The 27,461-nt window shown below is 40.0% G+C and overlaps 1 protein-coding gene across 2 annotated transcripts in view; it reads left to right on the top strand.

Annotated features, from left to right (window-relative positions):
• HECW1 (HECT, C2 and WW domain containing E3 ubiquitin protein ligase 1) overlaps positions 1 to 27,461 on the top strand; it is a 392,878-nt gene that overhangs the window by 255,467 nt on the left and 109,950 nt on the right. For both annotated transcript variants that reach the window (XM_070504453.1, XM_044770932.2), the window contains 2 exons: positions 23,915 to 24,057; positions 27,022 to 27,122. In XM_070504453.1, coding sequence (XP_070360554.1) covers positions 23,915 to 24,057; positions 27,022 to 27,122 — 244 coding nt within the window. The remainder of the gene's footprint in view (positions 1 to 23,914; positions 24,058 to 27,021; positions 27,123 to 27,461) is intronic.

The raw sequence follows: 27,461 nt of genomic DNA, 5'->3' as shown, positions 1-27,461 counted from the left end.
ATTCTCTACAGTCTCTTTCAGAGAATAGAAGCAGAAGGAATATTCCTAACTTATTCTATGAGGCCAGCATTACCCTAATACTAAAATCAGACAAAGACATTCCAAGAAAAGAAAACTGCAGACCAATATCTCTCATGAACATAGGTGCAAAACCCCTGAGCAAAATATTAGCAATTTGAATCCAAAAAAGCATAAAAAAGAATTATATGCCACAACCTAGTGGAATTTATTCCAAGTATGCAAGGCTGATTCAATGATCAATTAATGTAATCCATCACATCAACACACTATAAAAGAAAAATCACATGATCATATCGATAGATGGCAGAAAAAGCATTTAACAAAATCCAACACCCATTCATTATAAAAACTCTCAGTAAACTAGGAATAGAGGAAAACTCTCAACTTGATAAAGGCTTTCTATAAAAAACCTACTGCTAACATCATACTAATGGTGAGAAACTCAAAGCTTTTCCACTAAGATAAGGAACGTGGCAACGATGTCCCCTCTCACCAGTCCTTTTCCACATTGTACTGGTAATCTTTGCTAATGCAATAGGCAAGAAAAGGATATAAAAGTTATATAGATTTGGAAGGAAGACCCAAAACTGTTCACAGATGATATGATCATCTATGTAGAAAATCCGAAAGAACTGACAAAAAACTCCTAGCTCTAATAACTGATTATAGCAAGATTGCAGAGTACAGGATTAATATAGAAAAGTCAGTTGCTTTCCTATATACCAACAATGAATAAGTGGAATTTGAAATTTAAAACAGATGAAATACTTAGGTATAACTCCAACAAAATACGTACAAGATCTACATGAGGATAACCACAAAACTCCGATGAATGAAATCAAAGAACTAAATAAATGGAGATATATCCCATGTTCATGGATAGGAAGATAATATTGTCAAGATGTCAGTTCTTCTCAACTTTATCTACAGATTCAATATAATCCCAATCAAAGTTCCAGCAAGTTATTTTTATGGTATTGACAAACTGATTGTAAAGTTTACATGGAGAGGCAAAAGACACAGAATAGCCAACACAATATATTGAAGGAAAAGAGCAAAGTTGTAGGACTGATGCTACACAACTTCAAGGCTTACTGTAAAGCTGCAATAATCAGGACAACGTTGCCAAAATAAATAAAATAAACAGATCAATGGAACAGAATAGAGAGCCCAGAAATAGACCCCTATATAGTTGACTGATATTGTCAAAGGAATAAAGACAATACAATGGAGCAAAGATAGTCTCTTCAACAAATGGAGCTGGAACAACTGAACATCCACATGCAAAAAAAATGAATCTAGACACAGACCTTACACCTTTGACAAAAATTAACTCAATATGGATCATAGACAGAAATGTACAATGCAAACTATAAAACTCCTCGAAGGTAAGAGGAAACCTAGCTGACCTTGGGTAAGATGATGCCTTTTTTAGATACAACAGCAGAGACACAATCTATGAAAGAAATAACTGATCAGCTGGACTTTGTTAAAATTAAAACTTCTGCTCTGTGAATGACAATATCAAGAGAATTAAAGGACAAGCCACAGACTGGGAGAGAATATTGCAAAAGACACATCTGATAAATGAGTTATCCAAAATATACAAAGAACTCTTAAAACTCAACAGTAAGAAACCAAACATCCTGATTTTAAAATGTGCCAAGGATCTTGACAGACACTTCACCCAAAAATACACAGACAGCAACTGATCATACAGAAAGATGCTCCACATCATATGTCATCAGGGAACAGCAAATTAAAACAATAATAAGTACCACTATACCTATTAGAATGCCCAACACTAAATGCTGACAAGGACTTGGAGCCACAGGAAGTCTCATACATAGTGGTGGGAATTCCAAGTGGTACGGCCACTTTGGAAGACACTTTGGCAGTTTCTTAAAAACTACATATACTCTTACCACACATTGCAGCAATCAAGCTCCTTGGTATCTACCCAAAGGATTTGAAAACTTATGTCCACACAAAAACTTGCACGTGAATGTTTATAGCACCTTTATTTATAATCGCCAAAACTTGGAAGTAACTAAGACATCCTTCAGCAGTTGAATGGATAAATAAACTGTTTTACATCTAGACAATGGAATATTATTATGAACTGTCCAGCCATGATGGAATCTGAAATGCATATTACTAAGTGAAAGAAGCCAATCTGTAAAGGCTACATGCTGTATTATACCAACTATATTACATTCTGGAGAGGGCAAAACTATGGAGACAGTAAAAAGATCAGTGGTTTCCAGAGGTGTTTGGAGGGGAGAGATGAGTAGGCAGATCACACAGGATTTTTAGGGCAGTGAAAATTCTCTGGATGATAGTATAATGATGGATTCATGTCATTATACATTTGTCCAAGCTAATGGAATATACAACAGCAAGAATTAACCCTAAAGTGAACTGTTGATTTTAGGTAATTGTAATGTGGATCACATTTTCTGATTCTTCATATGTTGAGTAATTCTGGATAATACCCTGAACATTATGAATGCCGTGTTTAAGAGCCTCTGCATTTTGTTATATTGCTTCAAAGAGTATTGCTGTTTTTGTTATAGTGGGGAATTAACTTGGTTAGGGTCATATTATCATGCATGTGGTAGGCAGTAGTTCAGATCTAGCTCAGTTCTTTAAGCCTTAAATGCAAGCTAATTTCATTTGCCCTCTGGATACAGGATTCTGGGATTGGCCAGAAACGGGCTGAGTCTATGTACAGAATTTGGGGCTCTCCTTCTTTACCTTTCTTCTTTCCAGAGTTCCTCTTTCAATTTCTGGTATTGCTTGTTGCCCCAGGCTCCTTTGTCTGGTTCTTCCAGCCAAAAAGATGGTAGGATTTTTACTGGAGTTTTAGCTGCTGTGCACCACTGTTACAGGCAGTATAGCTTCATTCAGGCCAAAGACCCCCCAATATGGAGAACTTATAAACAATCCTTTTACATTTTTCTGAACATTGCCAGGATTTGGATTTTTTAAAGCAAACAACAGTGGTTGTCTGTTTTCTGTGCTGTTCCTTGTAAGTGTCCTATTAAAATACATTAAACCTAAAAAATCAGTCTAAGCCACCACATTGACAAGATAAGAGAGAAAAATCATGTCTATCTCAGTAGTCCAGAAAAAGTAGTTAATAAAATTGAATATTTATTTCTGATTTTTAACAACTCTTAGAAAACTGAGAAGAGAACTTCTTCAATCTGATAGAGGATTTAAATGATGAGAATAAAATCTACAGCAAATATCATACTCAGTAGAATATTGAAATATGTTCCCTTGAAATAGAGAACAAGACAAGGATGCACCCTTTAGCCACTTCTACTTAAGATTGCACTAGAGAGCCCAGCCAGTGCAATAAGGCAAAAACATACTAGAATTGGAAAGGAAGACTGCTTAGTCTCAAATAACACTGTTGTCTAAGTAAACAGTGTAAAAGAATCAACAAACTGTTCAAATTAATATGTCATTTTAGCAAGGGCACTAAATAAATAAAAGCTCAATAGATAAACATAAATTGTATCTCTATAGGCAAATAGAAAATACATTTTTTATTATTTTATTGAGATCATAATAGTTTATAACATTGTGAAATTTCAGATGTACATTATTATTTGTCAGTCACCATATGTATGTGCCCTTTTACCCATTATGCCCACCCCTCAGCCCCCTTCCCCTCTGGTAACCACTAATCTGTTCTCTTTGTCCATGTGTTCGTTTATCTTCCACATATGAGTGAAATCGTGCTGTGTTGGCTTATTTTGCTTAACATAATACCTTCAGGGTCCATCCACGTTGTTGCGACTGGGATGATTTTTGTCTTTTTTTAATGGCTGAGTAGTATTCCATTGTGTGTGTGTGTGTGTGTGTGTATCACATCTTCTTTATCCATTCATCAGTTGATGGACACTGGGTTGCTTCCACATCTAGGCTATTGTGAATAATGCTGCAATGACGATAGAGATGCATAAGTCTCTTTGAATTGTTGATTTCATGTTCATTGGGTAAATATCCAGTAGTGGGATAGCTGGGTCATATAGTATTTCTATTTTTAGTGTCTTGAGAAATCTCCATACTGTTTCCCATAGTGACTACACCAGTTTGCATTCCCACCAGCAGTGTATGAGGGTTCCCTTTTCTCCACATCCTCTCCAACATTTGCTATTTTTTTGTCTTGGTAATTATAGCCATTTTAACAGGTGTAAGGTGATATCTCATTGTAGCTTTGATGTGCATTTCCCTGTTGATTAGTGATGTTGAACATCTTTTCAGGTGCCTGTTGGCCATCTGTATATCTTCTTTGGAAAAATGTCTGTTCATATCCTCTACCCATTTTTTGATCAGGTTGTTTGTTTTTTTGTTGTTGAGTTGTATGAGTTTTTTATATATTTTGGAGATTAACCACTGGTCACGTATATGATTTGCAAATATTTTCTCCCAGTTGGTGGGTTGTCTTTTCATTTTTTTCCTGGTTTCCTTTGCCTTGCAGAAGCTCTTTAGTCTGATGTAGTCCCATTTGTTTATTTTTTATTTTGTTTCCCTTGACTGAATAGAGACGGTATTTGAAAAGATGCTTCTAAGACCGATGTCAAAGAGTGTACTTCCCATATTCTCTTCCGGGAGCTTTATGATTTCACGTCTTACCTTCAAGCCTTTAATCCATTTTGAGTTAATTTTTCTGTATGGCAAAGCATGATGGTCTACTTTCATTCTTTTGCATGTAGCTGTCCAGTATTCATTAGTTATTGAAGAGACTTTCCTTTCTCCATTGTATGTTCTTGGCTCCTTTGTCAAAGATTAGCTGTCCATAGATGTGTGCTTTTATTTCTGGGCTTTTAATTCTGTTCCATTTATCAGTGTGTCTATTTTTGTATCAGTACCATGCTGTTTTCATTACTATAGGTTTATAGTATTTTTTGAAGTCAGGAATTGTGATGCATCCAGCTTTGTTCTTTTTCTCAGGATCACTTTATCTATTTGGGGTCTTTTGTTGCTCCATATGATTTTTAGGATTCTTTGTTCTATTTCCATGAAGAATGTCTTTAGGGTGCTGATTGGGATTGCATTGAATCTGTAGATTGCCTCAGGTAGTATGGACATTTTAACTATGCTTGTCCTTCCAATCCATGTGCATGGAATATCTTTTCATTTCTTTATGTCATCATCAATTTCTTTCAATAATGTCTTATAGTTTTCATTGTATAGGTCTTTCACCTCCTTGGTTAAATTTACTCCTAGATATTTTATTTTTGTTGGGATTGTAAATGGGATTGTATTCTTGAGTTCTCTTTCTGTTAGTTCATTTTTTAAAATATAGAATCTAACTGACTTTTGTAAGTTGATTTTGTACCCTGCAACTTTGCTGTAGTTGTTGATTATTTCTAATAGTTTTCTGATGGATTATTTAGGGTTTTCCTTATATATAATTGTGTCATCTGCAAACAGCAAGAGTTTCATTTCTTCCTTGCCAATTTGGATATCTTTTGCTCAGGTCAAAACCTCCAGTACTATGTTGAATAAGAGTGGTGAAAGTGGGCACCCTTGTCTTGTTCCTGATCTCAGAGGGATGGCTTTCAGTCTTTGACCGTTGAGAATGATGTTGGCTGTGGGGTTGTCATATGTGACCTTTATTTTGTTGAGGTGCTTTCCTTCTGTACACATTTTATTGAGAGTTTTTATCATAAATGGATGTTGGATCTTGTCAATGCTTTTTCTGTATCTCTTGAGATGATCATGTGATTTTTATTCCTCATTTTATTAATGCAGTGTATCGCTTTGATTGATTTGCAGGTGTTGAACCATCCCTGCCTCCCTGGTATGAATCCCACTTGATCATGGTGTATGATCGTTTAAAGTATTGCTGTATTCAATTTGCCAATATTTTGTTGAGGATTTTTGCATCTATGTTCATCAGCAATATTGGCCTGTAATTTTCCTTCTTTGTGTTGTCCTTGTCTGGCTTTGGCATCAGGGTGATATTGGCCTCATAGAATGAGTTAGGAAGTATTCTCTCTTCAACTTTTTGGAATAGTTTGAGATGGATAGGTGTTAAATCTTCTTTGAATGTTTGGTAGAATCCTCTAGAGAAGCCGTCTGGTCCTGGACTTTTGTTTTGGGGGAGGTTTTTGATTACTGTTTCAATTTCTTTACTTTTGATTGGTCTATTCAGATTCTCTATTTCTTCTTGATTCAGTTTTGGGAGGTTGAATTAGAGAATCTGAATAGAGAATCTGAATAGAGATTCTCTATTTCTTCTTGATTCAGTTTGGGAGTCTAATAATTTATCCATTTCTTCTAGATTGTCCAATTTGTGGGCATTTAGTTTTTCATAGTATTCTCTTCTAATCCTTTGTATTTCTGTTGTATCTGTTGTAGTTTCTCATCTTTCATTTCTAATTTTATCAATTTGAGCCTTCTCTCTGTTTTCTTAGTGAGTCTGATTAAGGGTTTGTTGATTTTGTTTATTTTCTTAAAGAACCAGCTCTTAGTTTCATTGATCCTTTCTACTGTTTTTTGTTTTTGTTTTTGTTTTTTCAGTTACCATTTCATTTATTTCTGCTCTAATTTTTATTGTTTCCCTCTTTCTGCTGACTTTGTGCTTTGTTTGTTCTTCTCTTTCTGGTTCTGTTAGGTGTCATTTAAGATTACTTATCTGAGATTTTTCTTGTTTGTTAAGGTGGGCCTGTGTTGCTATGAATTTCCCTCTTAGGACCACTTTTGAATTGGTATGGTGTATTTTCATTTTCATTTGTCTCCAAATAATTTTTGATTTCTCCTTTAATTTCTTGATTGATCCATTGGTTGTTCAGTTGCATGCTATTTAGTCTCCACATACTTGTCAATTTCCTAGCTTTTTTCTTGTACTTTATTTCTAGTTTCATAGTATTATTGTCAGGAAAGACACTTGAAATGATTTAAATCATCTTAAACTTATTGAGGCTTGCTTTGTTTCTCAACATGTGGTCCATCTTTGAGAATGTTCCATGTACAATTGAGAAGAATGTGTATTCTGCTGTTTTCAGATCGAATGTTCTATATGTATCTATTAAGTCCATCTGGTCTAGTTTTTCATTTAATTCCACTATTTCCTTGTTGATTTTCTGTCTGGATGGTCTATCCATTGATGTAAGTGGGGTGTTGAGTCCACTACTGTCATTGTGTTGCTGTTGATTTCTCCTTTTAGGTCTGTTAATAGTTGCTTTATTTACTTTGGTGCTCCTGTGTTAGGTGCATATATATTTATAAATGTTATGTCCTCTTGGTGGAATGTCCCTTTTATCATTATATACTGCCCCTTTTTGTCTCTCATTGCCTTTTTTATCTTGAATTCTACTTTGTCTAATATATATGGCAACACCTCCTTTCATTTGTTTGCCATTTGCTTGGAGTATCATCATCCATCCCTTCACTCTGAGCCTGTATTTTTCTTTAGATCTGAGATGTGTTTCCTGGAGGCAGCATATTGTTGGGTCTTGTTTTTTAATCCATCCAGCTTCTCTGTATCTTTTGATTGGAAAATTCAATCCATTTACATTTAGAGTGATTATTGATATATGAGAGTTTTTGTCTCAGTATTTCAAATGGATCATTCCACTCTCTCCTAGCCTGTAAGGTTTCTGCTGAGAAACCTGCTGAAAGACTGATAGAGGTTCCTTTATAAGTTATTTTCTTCTTCCTTGCTGCCCTTAATATTTTTTCTTTGTCGTTGGCATTTGCCAGTTTTACCAATATATGCCTTGGAGAATGTCTTTTTATATTGATGTAATTAGTTGTTCTATTAGCTTCATTTACATGTAATTCCAGCTCCTTCCCCAGGTTAGAAAGTTTTCAGCTGTTATTTCTTTGAACAAACCTTCTGCTCTTTTCTCCCTCTCTTCTCCCTCTGGAATACCTATAATCCTTAAGTTGCATTTCCTAATTGAGTTGGATATTTCTCCAAGAATTTTTTCATTTCTTTTTAGTCTTAGTTCTCTCTCCTCCTCCACCTGAAGCATTTCTATATTTCCGTCCTCTGAATTACTAATTCTGTCTTCCCTAATGTCAGCTCTGTTTTTAAGGATACAAGATTTTTTTTTATCTCATTCATTGTGTTCTTCATCCCCAACATTTATGTTTGGGTTTTTTTTTTTTTAGAGATTCAATCTCTTTTGTGAAGAATTCCCTGTGCTCATTAATTTTAATCCTGAGTTCATTGAACTGTCTGAGTTTTCTTGTAACTCACTGAGTTTCTTTATGATAACTATTTTGAATTCTCTGTCATTTAGATTGTAAATTTCAGTGACTTCAGGATTGGTTTCTGGATACTTGTCATTTTCCATCTGCTCTGGAGTATTAATGTATTTCTTCATGCTATTTGATCAGGCAGATCTTTGCCAGCACATAGTGGTAGTGTCTGGTTGCAGATTCCACCTGCCACCACTGGGAGGGGGCGGGGGAGGAAGAAGCTGTGTTTTCTGAGCATGCCGCATCGCCTGGCAGTTGCACCCATCTATTGGAAGCAGTGCCAATATGTCTCTCTGCATCTGGCAGCCACTGCTTCACAGATGCTGGCACAGGTGTTCTAGCAGGGATCCCCTGCCCTTGCTGACCGGTCAAGCTGGTGCACCAGGTGAGATCGGGGGAGGGGTACTTTCTTTCCCACCCATGCTCCCACTCTGCACTCACTGGTGGCCACCTGAGCTGTTCAGCTTGGTGGGGGCACCCCTGCAATGACTTAGCCACTTTGGTGTGAAGTGTTTCCACAGGCTGGGAAGCAACTCAGATAGTGAAAGCATTCCCATGGAGGGCTGTCTTTTCCCCTGTCTCCTCTCAGAGTCACACGCCAGCCACTGAGTGAGGTCCCATGCCCTAGATTGCTGCTTCTTGGGAGGGGCAGGAGATCTGCTTACATCCTTCCACTGCTTCCCCAGGGATCCGGTGCCCCCACCATCACACATATGGCTGCATGGATCTCTCAGATGTGAATTGTGTTGTGTGGATGTCTTCTGTTGGTTAATGAATGTCCCTTTCATTGTATCTTAGTGGGGAGAGCCTAAGGGAACTGCTCATTGCCCCATGATCCTGATGTCACTCCCCAAAATAAAATTTTTAAAGATACCATTTATAATACCATTAAAAAATATCAAATACCTAGGAATAAATATAACAAAAATGTGTAAGATCTCTATGCTGAGCACTGAAACATTTTTAAGAGAAATTAAAAACAGTCTAAATAAAAGAAGAGATATTATATGTTCAGTTCTTAGAAAATTCAATATTGTTGAGGTGTCATTTCTTCCCCAAATTGATCTGTGGATTCAATGAAATACCAATCAAAATTCTAAGAGGTATTTTTAATGTTACTTGAGAAGCTAATTCTAAAAAGAAATGCAGAAGACCAATAAGAAAGAGAACCTTGAAGAAGAGAAAAAGCAGAAGGACATATACTACCAGGTGTCATGACAAATATAAAGCTATAGGAATTAAGATGGTATAGCATTGGCACATAATAGAAAAATAGCTAATTGAATAGATTATAATCCAAAAGTAGACACAAACAAATATCATCACTGTTTTATGATAATGGTGATATTGCAATGAAGTAAGGAAAGGATGGCTTTTCAAAACTTGATGTTGGATCAATTTGCTATCCATATAGAAAACAAATGAATCTTAAATGCAGGCTCAACATACACAAAATTCATTACAAATCGATAGGAAATCTAGATATGAAAGTATAACAGTAAAACTTCTAATTCATAATAAAACATATGAGAATACCTTCATGACCTATGGAAGCCAAAAAAATTCTTAAATAGAATGCAGAAAGCATTACCATAAAATAAAAGATTGATTAATTGGATAACATTAAGAATGTCTGTTCGTCAAAACTCTAAGAACAAACCACTGAGTGGGAAAAGATATTGAGCTATATCTAGGTAGCAGAGAATTAGTATCTAGAATGCACATACTATCCCTACAAATCCAAAAGAAACGGACAGAAACTAATAGAAAAACAAACCAAAGACTTGAATAAGCACCTCACAAATGAGGATGTCCAGATGCCAATGAACATATGAAAAGGTACTCAACTTAAGTGGTCATCCTGGACTGAAAATTAAAAATATTGTGTGATACCACTGCACATCCCCCAGAATGGCTAAAATGAAGAGGATCAACAATATCTGAATAAGACTTTCACACTTTGCTGATGTCAGGGGAGCAGGGGGGTGGTGGAGAAGGGGTGACAGTTAGGAGGCAATTGCAGAAGTTAGGTGGGAGATGATGAAGACCAGAACGGTGGCAGTGAATATGGAGAAGTGTAGATGTAGATATAATTAGCCATTATGACTCACTTTTGTCTACGGGGTCCCTTCAAGATCCCCCAGCTACAGCGCATTTAAAATAGGGCTCTGGCATGTGAGAGGATCTTCAAACAGTACTGGTAGCTCAGGGCAGCTTCTAGTGCTGGGGCTGGTGGTGAGTCAATATTAGACACTAATCACCAAAATATTACCCTACAGTTAACCAAACCACAACCCACTGCCCTGACACCTTGAAGAGTCAACTATGGGCATAAACTCAGAAGGGTCAGACTTGGACTGAACAGAGTATTTGTCTGTATGCCAAGTAATAATAGGTTGTTTATCAGAGTCATCACATTTAATCACCCCAACAACATCATGAGTAGATAAGAATGAGATTTATTGGGCAGGGAATAAAGGTGCCTGGCCAAGACTCTCGAGCTCCAGAAGGTAAGCACAATTGCTAAATGATTACTATAATCAGCCAGTATGAGTTTTAACCAAACTCTGATTGGTTTAGAATAGATTCTTCACTTTAGTCCTGATTGATTAGAAATTGAGAGGTAATTTAATCAGAAATTAAGTTGTGCTTTTGACCTGGACAAGGTAAGGAGTATCATAAACACAAAAATCACATTTATGGAAGAAAAGCATTCTCCAAAAGCAAAGCTGGCATTGGTGGTGAGTGTGTGAGAAGCCCTAACCAACAGCCCTGACCCAGGACAATAGTTTAAGAAAAAGATTTTTGAAGTCCCTTGATATAGACAACCATCATCTAAGCACCAAACCAGTCCTTTTATTGGCTGAACCAGGTGCTGCACCCTTTTATGAAGGGAACTCATGGATGGAACACCAACTTAAAAGCCTGAGGGGTGCTACTCCAGTGGAATTGCCTCTGGTTCCCAGGTGATGCCTGAGGCTCATCCACTGAACCTAGGACTCAGAGGCACACAGTGACGTCCACTGACTAAAGTGTTCCTTGTGCTTGTCTCTTAGCATCATTTTGCAACCTCTGAGGAAATAAGATATAAGTGAAAGTTTTGAGAGCAGCAGTTAACCCCAATGCCTCCTAATTTCTCATGGAGGAATGGAGTGAGCTGGGGGTGGGGTTGGCTTAGTACATCCATCCGTGGGGTCAGGGGTGTGCTGGAGCCAGCTCATGTGGGCTCTCAGGAGCTACAGGGCACATCTCTTCCCAAGTGCACATTTTGTGAGGTCAGCTGTGGTGAGAGTATTAACACCAAGAAAACTGGCAAACACTGCACATCAGAGCTGGAACTGAGTAGTGCCTCTTTCATTGATTGAAATTGGCTAAGCTAAAGACCAACACCAGAAGTGACATCCTGTGGGGCTAATAACCAAAAATCAAAAGTGCAGCTGGAGTCGGGGAGAACCGATCTAAGTGGATTTCCAAACCTGAAGGCTTGAGAAGAACAGAAACGAAGTACAGATGAGCCAAAGAGGAGGATCTGGGAACCAGGAAAGACAAGGATCAGGAACAGTGGAACAGGCAGGCGGGAGATGACCCAAGGAATATCAGAGGTGGTGTGCAGTTGTCCTTGGCATATCTACACAAGCTGGCCACATCTAAAGAATGAAAAGGAAATAGCCAATGGACACTTAAATCATCGAAATGGCCAAATCCTGTGGACACTCTTTCCTTACGCAGCAGTAATTCCACTTCAGCAAGGCCCATCTCTGACTGTGAGTCCATTCTTTTGGGGGGACCCAGTAGCAGGTCCCCAGCTGTCTCTCCATCTGGCTTGTCTTGCAGGAAGTAATGGCTATGCCCCAGTGACAAATTTTAAGTCATGTCAGGCTGTAGCTTCAACTTTCTCAACTTTTTTCAGTGCTTTGGGTAATTAGCCTGGGGAAAAAAGTGAATAAAGAAATATGAACAAAAACAAATATAAACAATGGTATTTTTAAGGTTAAAAATATCAGAGAAAATCTATAGATTTTCTTTCTTGTCATATTATCAATGATTTTAATTTGCAGTTTTGTAACAACTGAATTGCTACGTTTAGGCTATTGATTTCATATATCACAGAATAATTGTTACAGCAATATCATGATTAATTAGCTAATCCCACATTTTCTGAGATTTTATTTATTTTAAAGGGAAGATATTACATATCTTGAAAAATCTTATAGCAAACATTTAGGCCATTAACTGTAGCCATCTTTGTCTAAGAGAACATTACATTTAAGGGAGGCATTGATGGGTATGGGTGTAACTTAGTGTATTTATGAGAGACATACAGATGCAGTAATATAGCACAAGTCCAGTGATTTACAGGGTAACTGAGAGGGGATATTATGCAGCCCACAGATAACATGGAAGAGTAGGAGGCAAGAGTAGGAGCATGGAAGAGTAGCTTTCAAACCTAGCTAATGAAGCCAAGATAATATTTGAAAAATGGGTGTTTTATATACTGCCAAACTCCCCCAGCATGCATACACACACAAGTGGATAGATAGATAGATAGATAGATAAATAGATAGATAGATAATCTGCTTAATTGAGCTTCCTCCAGTCAGTGGAGTGATACCATAATCACTTTTAATTTCTTCCAATCACTGTATTCAGCTACGCTCAACTATCTCTTAATAATATCTTGGGTACATCCTATAACTTTCTGGTCACATTTACTTAGAAATAATCCAATCAAGTCTAATTTCATGTTCAGTGTAAATCTCTTTTCCTCTCATCCACTACAGAGCAGGAGTGTGGTTTGAGGGTCCTAGAGCAGAAAGAAGACATACCCTGTTCTTTTGTCCCTTCCCCCTACTCCAGCACTGAGAGAAATGGAGTCCCGGTAGGAATCTGGGGATCCCACTCACCTTTTCTCTGCAGGAGTAATGGCCCTATTGTTGGAGGCTAGGACTGGAAAAGGGGAGGCAGAGATTTTCTTACTTAACAGGCCACCTGATTGTGGAGGGAGGAGGAGAGGTCTGGTCCCCTTTCTTGGCCTGTCTCTTGAGACATGGGGCCCTTAGTGACCTGACTTTTCCTATGAGCACACACGTGCCAAATCTGCGGCCACACAGCATCCTGATTACCCTTTCAGATGGTCACATCCCTTCTTGTTCCTGAAAATACACAAAATGCATACAATACAGCAAGATCAAATATATTTAAATATAGGTGAGAAAAAATGAAACCAGAGAAATCTTTTGGTGAAAAGTAAGATGAAGTAAAGTTAGTACATAAAACACGTCTGACATCTTGCACACTTTCTAGAAGAACAAGAATGACCAAGGAGGAAGGGCCTCCTGATCTCAAAGGAGGGTCCCTTAGGTAACACTCAGCCTAGAAAACATACTTTGGTATTTTTCATACAAATGCTGCTTTTGATTTGCAGCTAATTTTATTTACGATTTTTGCAACTATGTTAATAAATAAGATGCTTTGAATTTTTTTTCTTATAATATCCTTATAAAGTTTGTGTCAAAGATGTCTTATCCTCAGAAAGTGATTTGGGTAGCTGTCTCTTTTTATTTTTAATTTTCTTGAACAGTTTATATAAATAGAGATTCAAGGAGTTTTGGCAAAATTTACTCATAAAGTGCTTTGGTGGCAAGATGTTTGATTATCAATTCAGTTCTTTAATGGTTATTGATTTATTCCGGTTTCTGTTTCCTCTTGAATCAATTTTAAAACCTTTTTTTCTAGAAAGTATCCATTATATGTTTTTTATGTATTTTCATAAAGTTATTCATAAAAATATACACAAAATGTGGAGGCGGCTGTCTCTCTCTCTGTATATATGTATATATACACACACACATATGTATATCTACCATGATTTTTTATACCTGTACTGTATGTCTTCTTATTAATCTGATGCCTTGGCTTATCATTATAATTTATAAACTATGTCTGAAAAAAGGCCCTCCAAGTTTCTCAATGATAAACTCTGCAAGTCTTTGTATAGTTGAAAATGTCTTTATTTTACTTCATTCTTGAATGAGAGGTTAGTAGAGATAAAACTCTGGGTTGACAGTTATTCTTCCCTCAGCACTTTTAACTATAAACAGAGAGAAAATACCAATTCCCCAAACTGTGATCTACGTACAGCAGTCTACCATGTGACATCACACACACACACACACACGCACGCATGCACGTCCACACTTGCCAGGGGAGGTGCCACCCTGCATTCCATCTTGCAGATTCACGATGCACATTTTTGTAATTAAATCCTTTGTGTCACCTGACAGTAAAGAAATCCTCCTTTGACCCAGTGCTCCTCGTCAGAGCTCTTTTTTCTTGGAACTCTCAACATCGCGTGGAAACCAGTTTGAGAGATGCTACGGTACACTGATTCAAACCCTGCCAGTAAGTCACTCTGCATCGTTGTTCAGAAGGTGTCCGCATCCTGCTGTTACTTACCCTCATTTAGATTCTTGTGTTAGGTTTCTGTTGTTACTAACAAATTACCACAGACTTAGCCACTTCAAACTGCAGGTGTTTATTATCTCACAGCCCTGTAGGTCAGGAGTCTGGGCACAGCCTAAAGGGGTTCTGCGATCAGAGTCTCAGAGGCTGAAGTTGAGGTGTTGGCTGAGCTGTGTTCTCATCCAGATCATTTACAGGATTGTTCAGGTTATTGGCAGAATTCAGATCCTTGCTGGTTGTTGGCTGGAGACCGCTCTCAGTTCCTGGAAGCTGTTCTCTGTTTCTTGTTACGTGGCTCTCCCCATCATCAAAGCCAGTGATGGAGAATCTCCCCCATGATGAGTCCCTCTCACACTTTCTATCTCTTTGACTTCAGAAAGGGCCCAGTCTTTTTTTTTTGTAAGGAAGATTGACCCTGACCTAACATCTGTTGCCAATCTTCCTCTTTTTGATTGAAGAAGATTGTCCCTAAGCTAACATCTGTGCCACTCTTCCTCCATTTTTTGTATATGGCACACCACCACAGCATGGCTTGACAAGCAGTGTGTAGGTCCACACCCAGGATCCGAACCTGTGAACCCTGGGCCACCAAAGCAGAGTGCACAAACTTAATCACTTGGCCACCGAGGGGCTAATCTTTTTGAAAGGGCTCACCTGATCAGGTCAAGTCCACCCATGTAATCTCTCTTTTGATTAAAGTCCATCGATTGGTAACCTAATCATGGATGTGCCATCCATCATATTCACAGGTCCTGCCCATACTCCAGGAGGGGATTGTATGGGATGGGGGGGGGAGGGGAATATCTTGAGGGGCATCTCAGAATTTTCCCTACCACATTTATTCTTCCTTAGTGCCAGCCTGTGTGAGTGGCCACATCCCACACCCAAATGAAGAGTTTGACTCTGCTTTCATTCCGGAAAATTCCATCACTGTAATATAATCGTTAGATCTTTCTCCCAGAACAGTAACTAGCATGGCTTGGGCACTGAAGGTTCAATCTAGCGTTCATAGAAGAGTATATTGGAATGTATTCCACTTTTGCAGCATTAATATCTGATATGGAGTGGAATTACCTCAGGAAGTAGCCAGTCATTCATTTCTTCATTTATCGATGTGCTCAATACACATTTCTGTATTCAAGTTACACATTTTTGTGTACAGGGAGTTTAGGAAAAATAGATACTGCATGTGCATCCTTACTAACCACAAGAAAACAAGTAATGTGGTAAGAAGTATAGAGGAGATATTGAGGCAGAAGAAGGAACAACTGTCTCTGTTGGTGGTTCCCAAAGTCAGAAAAGGCTTCACGGAAGAAATTTTTAATTGAGTGGGTTTTTAGAGGATGAGTGGGAGTTTGGCATGGCAAGGAAGTTGGGAAAGAACAACTTCTAGGAAAAGAGTAAGTCTGTGAAAATGTGTGAAGGAAAATGAGTTCTTCCAGGAAGGAGTATAATAAACGAAGCTGGAAAGGTTGGCAGGAACCGTATAGGGCAGAAGGAGATTGAGATTTCTTCCTGTAAGTGAGAAGAGATCAGGGGAAGCTATTATGCAAGAATGAAATGATCAGATCTGTGTTTTACCGGCTACATAAGAGAAGAGCTGAAGACAGGGACAACAACTGGGAGGTTACTACATGGGCAAGGGATGACGAGGACCCGGACCAGTGGCAGTGAAAGTGAGGAGGAGAGAATGGCCTCCAGGGTGAGTAAGAGAGTGTAGACTCAATGAGTGGTTTGATGTGGGCTCCTGAAGGGAGACTGAGTGGAGCAGAGCAATAATTGATGACAATTTACCAACAAAGCACGTGCAGATGGTGAAGCTGGAAAAACAGTTCTTTTCTTTCTTCTCTGTTCAGAGTACTATAAAGGAGGCACAGAAAGGTTGGTTAAGTTACTTATGACCACAGAGCAAATTTTGGTCTTCTTGTTTTTCAATCTAGTAATTTAATCCCATTCCTTCCTGATAGGTGTTTAAGTGAGTCATCTCCAGAAGCAAAAGATTAGAGAGATAGATAGAGATATGGATAAGGAAATCATATAGACACAGATATAAGTGGAATGCATATATGTATAATATATACTTTTGTATTGTATATACTTTATGTATAACATATAATTATATACACATTACATCTTTATATATGCACACATACAGCCTAGCTGCCCACTCTGCCTAGCCACAAATAAATCTTGGCCTCACTTTCCCATAGCAGTGCCTGTAAATAAAATCTCTAATATTCTATTTTGTGGCTGAGGATTCTCAGCGCTTGATGTGTAGACAGGGGAGGTTCAGTCAAGTTCATTTGCTCTTATGCATAAGAAGAAACATAAGCCTTCCACATAGCACAATTTGTAAGAGCAGCCTTTACGATGCAAAGCGGTTAGATTCCTGCAGTTTCAAGGCTCACATCTCAGCAGGGTCGTCTCTGGCACTTCCTTCCTAGGAGAGTCAAGCTACACACTGCTTAGCGGGGCGCAGGTCTTCTCCGACAGCCAGACTCCAAGGGCACCACTTCATAACATAAAACCCTGTAATGTTGCTAGTTAGAGGAAAAAAATTGCCTTCGATTCAATTTTTGCTCTACTAGTGGAGTTGTTTTTCTGTCTATTGTTATCCTTGACTTTTGCCAGCACGATTTTTGAGTGCCCTTTTTAAGCACGATGAATAGTGCCACCTGAATTGAAAGTCGTGGACTATGCAAGGTTCGAAGGAAGAGTAGCTGCAATTTGCATGCTCCATTTACTTCTTTCCTGCTTTCCTCCTCCTTGGAGAACTTTGGCACAGGAAGCACCAAGCCTACTCCATTTAACTTCCATTAGTAACGAATAATGGTGTTGGCTGAATGGGACCAGGCAGCCTCTTGTGAGGAGCTTGTGTTTTATTTTCCTCTTAGGTCTTGCTGCAAGAGAGGAGTGGCGAAACAAGATGCTTGCTCTAACTGCATATCGGGACCTATTTCACATAACAGTTAGGACCACTCAACCCCACGTCACCAGACATCTGATTTTGGCTTCTAGTTGGTCTTCCTGCCTTACCCCAGCATATCCTCCTACCTCTACAAACGCAACATGACCCAAACCAAGTCAACCATCCCTACCATTTTTTAATTCTCGACCTTTCCAGACTTCCCTAAGTTTATGAGTGGGCGTAAATGAATCCCTGTACTTCTGCTGTCTCAGATAGGGGTCATCTTTTCTCATACCCTTCCCTAAACACCTAAGTAAAAATACTTTCCAAATCACGTTGAAAATGTCTCTGAAATTTCCCACAACTATTTCTTCGTTTCTGGTTATAGCGTCACCTTCGCATTGACCTCCTTATAGTCTTGGCCACCTTGAGGCAAAAATGGGTCCCTTATTTACTCAGCATGAGCAGTAAAGACCTTTCTACCTGTGGCACCTTCTTCCATTTCTTCCCAAGACCTACCAATATCGTGGATGATCAGGGTCCACGTAAATGACCTATAAGACATCCTAATTTCCTTGACCTCCTCAATCTCATTGACCGTCACTTCCATTCCTCATCAGCCATCCATTCCAGTGCTTACACCCTGATCTTGTTAAAATATTACAAGCTCTCAGTAGCTCTCGCTTTTCAATATATTCTCCTTCCATACCCAACCCTCTATTTCTGTCACTCTGTTCCTTGATTACTTTGGGATTTTCAGTCTCTCAGCCCCTGTCTTTATTCCTCCCACATGCCCTCAGTCTTGGAAATCCAATCTTTGGAATTTGTGACCTCTTCCTCTCCCACATGCCATGGCTCTCACCAACATTTAGCTGCTCCACAGATCTGCCACACTTTCCTCCTTGCCTGCCAGGCTTCCTGCTCATTTCTCACTTGTCTCGCCTGATCTGCCTGCCTTCTGGCAAGAGCCATCTTTGGGCCACCTCCTCAGCACTAACAGTGACTACGCTAAAATGCAAATCTAAGTATGTCATTTGCGTGATTCAGATCCTTCAATTGCGCCCAGATGCCTTTAGGATAAGTCTAAGCTCTGGCCAGGAGGCTGTTCATTTCTGGATCTTATTTATGTATTCAGTTTCATCTCAAAACATGACCACCACTGTGACCCCAGATGTAATGAGGCAGCCACAGTTCCCAAAGGGACTGCATACTCTGTGAACTTCAGCCCCTTGCCCATGGCACCTTCTCTCCCTGGAATGTTTTTCCCATGCTTTCTTCATCTGACCGATGCTTACTTATCCATTAAGACTCAGTTAAGGCATTGCATCCTCTGGGAAGTCGCCTCTGCCTGTCCATCAGGCTCCTTCCTACCACCATTGTCACCCCTCCTCTCTCAACCTGTCCATCAGGCTAAGCCTTTGGGGACCTTTTCTGTTTTGTCATTATCTACCTGAAGCATAAGACTGTGAGCTGTAAAGGTTAGAGATCTATGGCTCCAGCATTCCAGCACCCAGGGTGGTGGCTGTGTCACCCAAACCCAGCTCAGAGTCAGTGCTCAGCAAGTGTTTCTGAGTGAATATATAATGTTCCTCTTCTTCTGAGCCACTGGCTCCTTTATTACCAACACCCTCTTACTCTCTGCCTCGATTGCCCATTATGGAACTGCTATCAGTTTACGTAATTGCCAATTAAATATTTTCTTTGGTTGGCTACTCTGTTTTATTTCAGTAAGTTCAATTTATGGCAGTTTTTTAATAGAAGATCCACCTAATATCTTTTCTGAAGCAAGATGAAACATAATAAATAAAGCATCCTATTTCTATAAGTGGCCTATTGAGTAACAATGCAAATCAAAATAAATAAATACCCCCATATATTGCAGCATCAGTCCTGACATCTCTCTGAAAAATTGAAGATGGTAGGCCTATGTCAGTGGTTCTCAACAAGGGCGATTTTGTCCCCCAGGGGACATTGGGCAATGTCTGGAGACATTTTTGGTTGTCACAACTAGGAGGGGATTACTGGCATCTAGTGAGTAGAGGCCCACTCTCATCCACTACTATTAATAAGAATGCCAAGACAAAAAAATGAACTATTAAACTAGGGTTTGAAGAATATGTTACAAATCATTGGACCAAATATTCAGGCCACAGAGGAAGATTTAGATTTGATCTAAGGAACATTTTCCTAATAATGAGATTATTCGATGTTAAAATGGGTTCGTACTGAGGGGGCCGGCCCGGTGGCGCAGCGGTTAAGTTCACGCGTTCTGCTTCGGCAGCCCAGGGTTCGCCGGTTTGGATCCCGGATGCAGACATGGCACCGCTTGGCAAGCCATGCTGTGGCAGGTGTCCCACATATAAAGCAGAGGAAGATGGGCACAGATGTTAGCTCAGGGCCAGTCTTCCTCAGCAAAAAGAGGAGGATTGGCAGCAGATGTTAGCTCAGGGCTAATCTTCCTCAAAAAAGTAAAAGAAAAAAATGGATTCATACTGAGAGAACTGTGGTTCTCCACTCTTGTTGTTCAGTAGAGTAATCTGGGAAGCTTGAAACATTACCAGTGCCGGGGTCCACCCCCAAGGGAATCTAATTTAATTAGTCAAGGATAGGATCCAATAATGGGTATTTTTGCAAAAGCTCCCCAGATGATTCTAATGGGAGCCAGGGCTGGGTACCAACAGCCCAAAGCAAAAGCAGGAGTCCCAACAACCTGTGCTTCAACAAAAGAAAGTTGACTTTTAACTAAAAGGAGGCTTGCACTATAGGAACACTGTGTCATTCCAACCCATGCCCCAGCAGTGGGCCTTGTACAGCTTTCTATCTGCCGTTGCTGCCCGATTGTAAGAGGTCTGACAGCTGATGCCTAAAGTGCAGCCAAGAGAGAGAATTCAGAATCCGATGCTCTAATGAAGAGTGACCTCTGGAGCTTTACTCTCTGACCCTCAAGACACCAAGAGTTCCTTTCCTTTAGGCTGGTTTCATGGCTTATGCAGAGATGAGGAGCCATTTATTTGTTGGTTGGTCCAAGCACGTGTTACAGTTGCTCTTAGATGCTCATGAGCAAAAAGAACAGGAGGAGGAAGTGGGAAATGGCCCGACTTCAGACCACTAAGGATGTCCAGGACCGGCCCTTTCATTTGCCACAGGTGAACTAGGATGCAAGGAGATAAAACTCCCAAAACACAGAGGGCTTGGAGCAATAATGCATCTTTTTTTAAAAAATCTTTTGCAGATAGAGTTCACAGATTTCTCCTTGACCAATAACCAGACCATTTCTCTGGACAGAAAGACAGAGTGGGCATTCATAGTAGGAAAATTGTAGCTTTTGTCCATATATTAGGCATTTGAACCAGGCCGTATGCGTTCCTACACACAGCTGTAGAGAATTATTAGGCATTAAGGGCCAGCTGAAATGAGGAAGTACATGTGAAGGATGTCCAACAATTAGTCCACAGGAGAAGGAAAGAGTAGAGGATGGGGCAGGGAGGGGCTGGAGAGAACAGGAATGGAGAGGGAAGAACGCAGTTTAATCTAACATGGCATGGGCCTTCTTTTCCCATTCTAGAGTTGAAGATGCTGAGGTTCAGAGAGGCGGTGAATGAGAGAATAAAGGCCAGGTCCACTTCACTCCAAAGGCTCTTTAGGGGCTGGAAGTAAGAGCAAGGTCAGCAGAGGCAGCCAGGCAAAATTCCTCCCCCACCCGGCCTTCGTCTCATGGGGCTCACTTGCTCCTGAATAGACAGACTTTCACATTTTCAGAGCTGCTCACCACTTCCCAAAAGAACCTGACCCAGCTGGGGGTTTACATGAACCGTAGTAACCACGGCGTGGAAATAAAAGGGCCTGGTGGGAGAGGTGGAGGCTGGGATGAACAGGTGGCCACGTGAAGAGAGGCTGAGAGGGAAGCCCTTGTGAGGGAGGAAAGGACTCAAGAACCGCCACCGAGTTGCAAATACGTTTTGATAAGCTGACCCTAGTGTCCCGTGCGGGCTGCTATAGCCAGAAATACTCTTGTTTTAATAAAGGTGGTTGAGTTTGTCATTATGAAAATAATATGGGCTTATTACAGACTGTGCAGAAACTGCAGAAAAAAGAATGATGGAAAACAATGCTCCTTGGTAAAAGCTGCTATTAAAATTTGTGGCAATTCTTTCCAGTCTTTTTACTATTCATATATTTCACATTTTTGTGATCATGAATTACATGTTTCCCGCTCTTATTTCTTAGCAGTATAAAACAAGCATTTCCTATCTTATCATTTAAAGTGTTATAATTATATTGTAATTGTATATATATATTTATAAATCAAATATAAATTATTGCAATTTAGAAAATTATGAACTATTCTCTCATATACATAGACTCCAATGTACGTGACCTGTTGTTGAGCATTTAGGTTAGGAGATCCATGATAACACACTTCAGAATGCAATTACTGGACCGAAGATACAGATGTTTTGAGGACCTGAGACAGTTAAGGGGGCTAGATCCTCACTCCGACAGGCCTTCTTAGAGGAGTACCTATTCCTGGGTTTGATCCTCAAGCTTAGCACGTCCATAAATTCAGTTTTGTGCATATCAGGAATGATTGGTTCTTAGGAATTGACCACAAGTTAACTAAAACTAATGTGTAACGGAAATTAAAAGCACCATGTGGAGGGTGTGGAAGTCATTAGGCTTTTGCCAAAATCTTCTATTGTCTGTCTCTCAGACTCACTGCAGGGTGGAACTTCCTGTTCCCTGTGGTCGGCTGGGGCATGTCTAGTTCTGATGAAGAGTCAGAATTGGAAGTAAACACTTCTTTGCAGAAGGAAGACCCTCCAGAGTTCTCTTTCCCTCTGTCACTGTGGCTGGCAGTGTTTGAGAGGGTGTCTGCTCCATCAGCCTGGCTCCCTGAGTGACTACTGACCAGAGCCCTCTGCCAGCCCACAATGACAGTGTGAGCAAGGAACAAAACCCTACCGTCGTAAGTCACTGAGACTTGAAATTTGGTTGTTACTGCAGCTTGCCCTAGCCCATCCTGACTGGTACAGAGGGGCTGTTAACACTAGCACGCCCAATGTCTTTAATCTCTGTAATTAGAAATCAGCTAAAGTTAAAAGATTGCTCTTAGGAATTAATCAGCATAAAAGAAAATACTTATATATTCAGCTGTTTCACCATGCTTGATTAAAGGTACTGTAACAGTCGATGTTACTTAAGACTCCCTCCTCCCAGATGGTCTAAGCTGGGCAATGCCAACATTTACCTCCCTCTCCTCTTCTACCCTTTGATCATTGACCAAGCCAACTTCTGATGGTCACAGTCGTCCTTTAACTGTCGCTTTTGTTTTAAAAGTCATACAGTATGCTATTTTTAAAATGAACACTTTAGAATCGGATGAAAAGATCTGCTTTCTCCCCTCCCCTACCAACCCACTTCCCGGGGTTCTGTGTGGGGTCTACCCCCGCAGGTGGTTCAAAGTACAAATGGCATCTCGCTCTTCATGTTCTTCTGTGCCTCGCTTTGTTTTCACTTAGTTTGTCAGGTATCTTTTCATGTCAGTGCATATTTATTTACCTGTTTCTTTCTAATGACAGCAGAGTTCTCTGTTTCCAAGATTTCCCATCCTTCGTTTAACTGGTTTCCTACTGATAGACGTTTTTGGTCTTTCCAGCCTTTTGCTATTGTTGCTCATGCTTCAGTGAACATCCTTATAAAATATATATTTTGCACACTTGTGCAAGTTGATCCAGAGGGAAAATTCCAAGAGTAGAATTCTGAGTTGAAGGGAATTTTCAGCTTAAATGGCAACAAATATTGCCAATTCCCTTCCCGAAGGTCGAATCAATTTACATTTCCATCAGTACCCTGGGGGAGTTCTTGTCTCTTCTCACTCTCAAGAGTGTGGGGTATTATAAAACTTTTTTAAATCTCTGCCATTATAATCATAAAGAAAGGTATTGCATTGTTGATTTAAAGTGTGTTTCCTTAATTATAGGTGAGTTTGTGCTTGTTCTTTCTTTACTTATGTTCATACCGTCAGTCAAGTGTGGTGGGGCCTGGGTAGCATTCTTTCTCCTTAAGGTGAATTGATTTTATTATTTGACTCTCCGAGAATACCCTTATTTTCAAGCACCTCTTTGTTGCCATTATTCACTTACTGAATAAACAGGGCTCACAGCCTTTCTAAACCTTGGTATAGATATTGCTGCTGGGGTGTTTTCCAATGACATCATCGAAAGCAGATGGACTGGGAATTGACCAGCTCTCGCCCCTCTCGCTTAATTGATATGACATATTTTTTCATTGCAGCAATTCAGCTTTGTGTCCTTGCCCACTGACGTGCTGGAAATTGAGGTGAAGGACAAGTTTGCCAAGAGCCGCCCCATCATCAAGCGCTTCTTGGGAAAGCTGTCGATGCCGGTGCAGAGACTCCTGGAAAGACATGCCATAGGGTAAACCTGGGACCGAGACTCAGTATCAGTGGCTTCAGCCAGCAGGCCATGCCCCGGGGAGGCCTGTGAGCTGCAACAATAGAGCGTCCTAGAGATGCAAACTAGGATGGTGGTGTTGAATTTCCTTGACTTCTCCCATTCATTCTGTTGCTTGACCCAAACTAGGATGGTGGTGTTGAATTTCCTTGACTTCTCCCATTCATTCTGTTGCTTGACCCACAACCTTCAATTCAACAAATGCTTCCCTTTCCCCTTGTTTGTGTATCACTGGTTACTTATGCAAGAAAGTAAAAATTCCTAAGACATAATATTGAAAGAAGCCCTTAATGCAGCCTTTTTCTGTACAGGTAGAAATTAAAATTTGTTTTACTATGAAAAATATTATTTCATTCATATGCCTGTCTTGTGTGTAGGATTTAATCATTTGTGACATTTCCATAACAAGATGAAATGCTGGGGTGCTAGAATAGGATGCCTTAGAAAATTCTAGGATTTATAGAAAACGCTAGATAACATGAAATATTAAAACCATGAATTCTCATGGAACAATAGCAATTATGTTGTTCACATAATTCAGTGGCATATGAGAATATGTTTCTGTGTTTCGTATCTTTTACATTCATGTCCATTCATGGTTCTCATTAAAGTGAACTCTGAGCAGATAAAATCCTTATGTATAATATATATTTCCTTAGGTAACAGCAGCTGTATTTGAAAACACTAGGTATAGCTCTCTGGCCATAAACTTATGCTTCAACACAACGTAACTCTTAGAATGACATCAAAGGAATGAGAAAAATTATGCAGAATTTCTAAAAGTCTGAATTTAAAGCTCTTTTGGTTTTTGTAAGGGCCTTGGAATCACTAATGGTTCTCAGAAGGACATTTAATTAGAACCTTCTAGCACGTGTGCAGCTGTGTGCACATAGATACACGTTAACTCTCAAGCCAAAGGGAGTTGACATTTATGAAACTACAGCGATATGTCAAAACAGTGTTTGCACTTTGCGTTCTGCCCTGTGAGGATTAAGCAAACAAACAAAAATGTCCGTCAAGAACCTAAAGCAGTCCCTGGCCCCTAGGGCCTAGCGATTCTAAACTGTTCATTTCTTCAACAGCATACTGTATGACTTTTAAAATAAAGGCAACTCGGAAGGCACCCTCAACTTCTTCACCTCTACCATCCCAGCCCTCAGCTGGCCTTCTGGCTGCCCTGAAGTCCCCTAACCCTGACCACCTGAGCTTCACCTTGGAAACATCACAGGCTGCCTTGAACCATTTACGGAGTGGCCCTGCCTGATGCCCCAGCTGGATGGAAGCTATTTAAAGGCAGGGGCTGCGCATGGCGGGAGTGCTTTGTATCAACCGTATCACTTTTGACATGACACAGGCTCAAAAAATATTTGTTCATAAAGTGGGTGGAAAGAGAAGCCTGAAAAGCAAATATAAAGCATAACAAATTTAATTTTGGTCTCACTGTATGATTGTCTTTAGGCTTCCCCTGAGTTCAACTAGGTTTGGGGTTCAGGATCTGTGTCTTATGGTCCTAGTAGGACCTCCTTCATAATATTGACCAGGGCATTTCTACATAAACAAAATTTTGTGGCTCTATTTTTCCTGCATATAATGCTTAATGTAATGAACTTTCTAGGAACTCCAAACACTAAACCATGGCTTACGAAAGGAAAATACTAAGTCAGTGGGTCACTGGGATATATGTTGTTTGTTTCATAATTCTGCTATTTTCTAGAAAGAAACTTTAAAACACTACCAGCCAGTCATTTATCTTTTTATTTGAATGTCACAAATGAATAAATGGAATGAATACAGAATCATCTGAGTAACAACTGATTTTGGAATAAGATTTGTTATTATTGGGTACACTAGATTTGTCAATTCCTGAATATCCCAAGGGAGTTACTTTTCCTGTGTAGGTCAAGGTAGGGGACAATCTACATTGTAGATGGCAATATAAACCAAAGTTTCAGTTTGATTTCCTCCAATAATTTTCTTCTTAGTAATTAAAAAATTGCCCTTGAGTAGGCAGAGGGGATGGTGTCAGAGTTCCAGGGTGGAGTTTCAGAGTCTCTACTTGGGACCCTGGAGTTGGTGTCATTGAAGTCACAGGCCAGTGAACCCAGCACACATCTTGCTTCACTCCATCCTGCAGCAGGTCCCTTCTGAAGCACTCCACAGGGTCTCCAGTAACGATGGCAGCATCCTTTGTTAGACAGTACACATATACTGCAAGGCATGCGTCTGCTGCCAGCACTGTCCGTAATTGGAAAATGTCACCCTGCACAGGAAAAGCAAGCAAAGAATATCCATATGTTTTGGGTTTTTGAGTGGGTTTTTGGGGGGTTTTTTGTTTGTTTTCTTTTTTGTCCCCCCCTTTATGACACAGGCTGGCAAACTTTCTGTAAAGGCCCAGGTAATAAATATTTTAGGCTCTGTTGGTCATATGGCTCCAACCCAGCTACTCAACTCTGCCATTGTAGCATGAAAGCAGCCCCAGACAATAAGTAAACTGCTAAGTATGGCTGAGTTCCAATAAGTCTTTTGTATTTGTAGAAATAGATTTGCATTTCATGTAATTTTCATGTGTCACAACCTATTACTCTTCTTTTGCTTTTTTTCCCAATCATTCAAAAATGTAAAAAGCTCATGGCCATTCATGGAAAAACAAGTGGTAGACCCAATTTGGCCCATGGGCTATAGTTTGCCCATATATATAGTTTGAATATTCCGTAAGGATTTTCTGGAAGTTTCCCTGTGCTGTCGAGCAGATGTCCTTCCCCATCTGTACCTTAGGACCATCTCAAATGTGACTGAGCAGATCATCACCTCCCAACAGCAGGGCCTCCCTGGGCTGGCCTGCCTGGCCCACCAGAGCAGAAAGCACACGGTGTGGTCTCTCGGAGGAGAGGTGTGGACAGATCTGTGATGGTGCTTGTTTCCTTCTAGGGACAGAGTGGTCAGCTACACGCTTGGCCGCAGGCTTCCAACAGATCATGTGAGTGGACAGCTGCAGTTCCGCTTCGAGATCACTTCCTCCATCCACCCAGGTATTTTCAGCATGAACTTCCTGTCTTATTCTAGCCTAGTGTCAGAGTGTGGCTCCTTTCTCTAAAACACAATAACAGGGCTGGCCCAGTGCTATAGTGGTTAAGTAGGCACACTCAGCTTCAGGAGCCCAGGGTTTGCAGGTTCATGATCCCGGGGGTGGACCTACACACGGCTCATCAAGCCATGCTGTCGCAGGATCCCACATACAAAACAGAAGAAGATTGGCACAGATGTTAGCTCAGGGCCAATCTTCCTCACCAAAACAAAACAAAAAAAATACAATAACCATGGTTCTCTCCAGACATGTCCTAGGTTTCGTGGTTCTCTATCTTATCCAT

This window comes from Equus asinus, chromosome 1 (genome assembly GCF_041296235.1).
Source record: "Equus asinus isolate D_3611 breed Donkey chromosome 1, EquAss-T2T_v2, whole genome shotgun sequence".
Lineage (NCBI taxonomy): Eukaryota > Metazoa > Chordata > Mammalia > Perissodactyla > Equidae > Equus > Equus asinus.
Note: the sequence above shows the minus strand (reverse complement) of the source record. Positions and strands in the feature narration are given on the sequence as shown.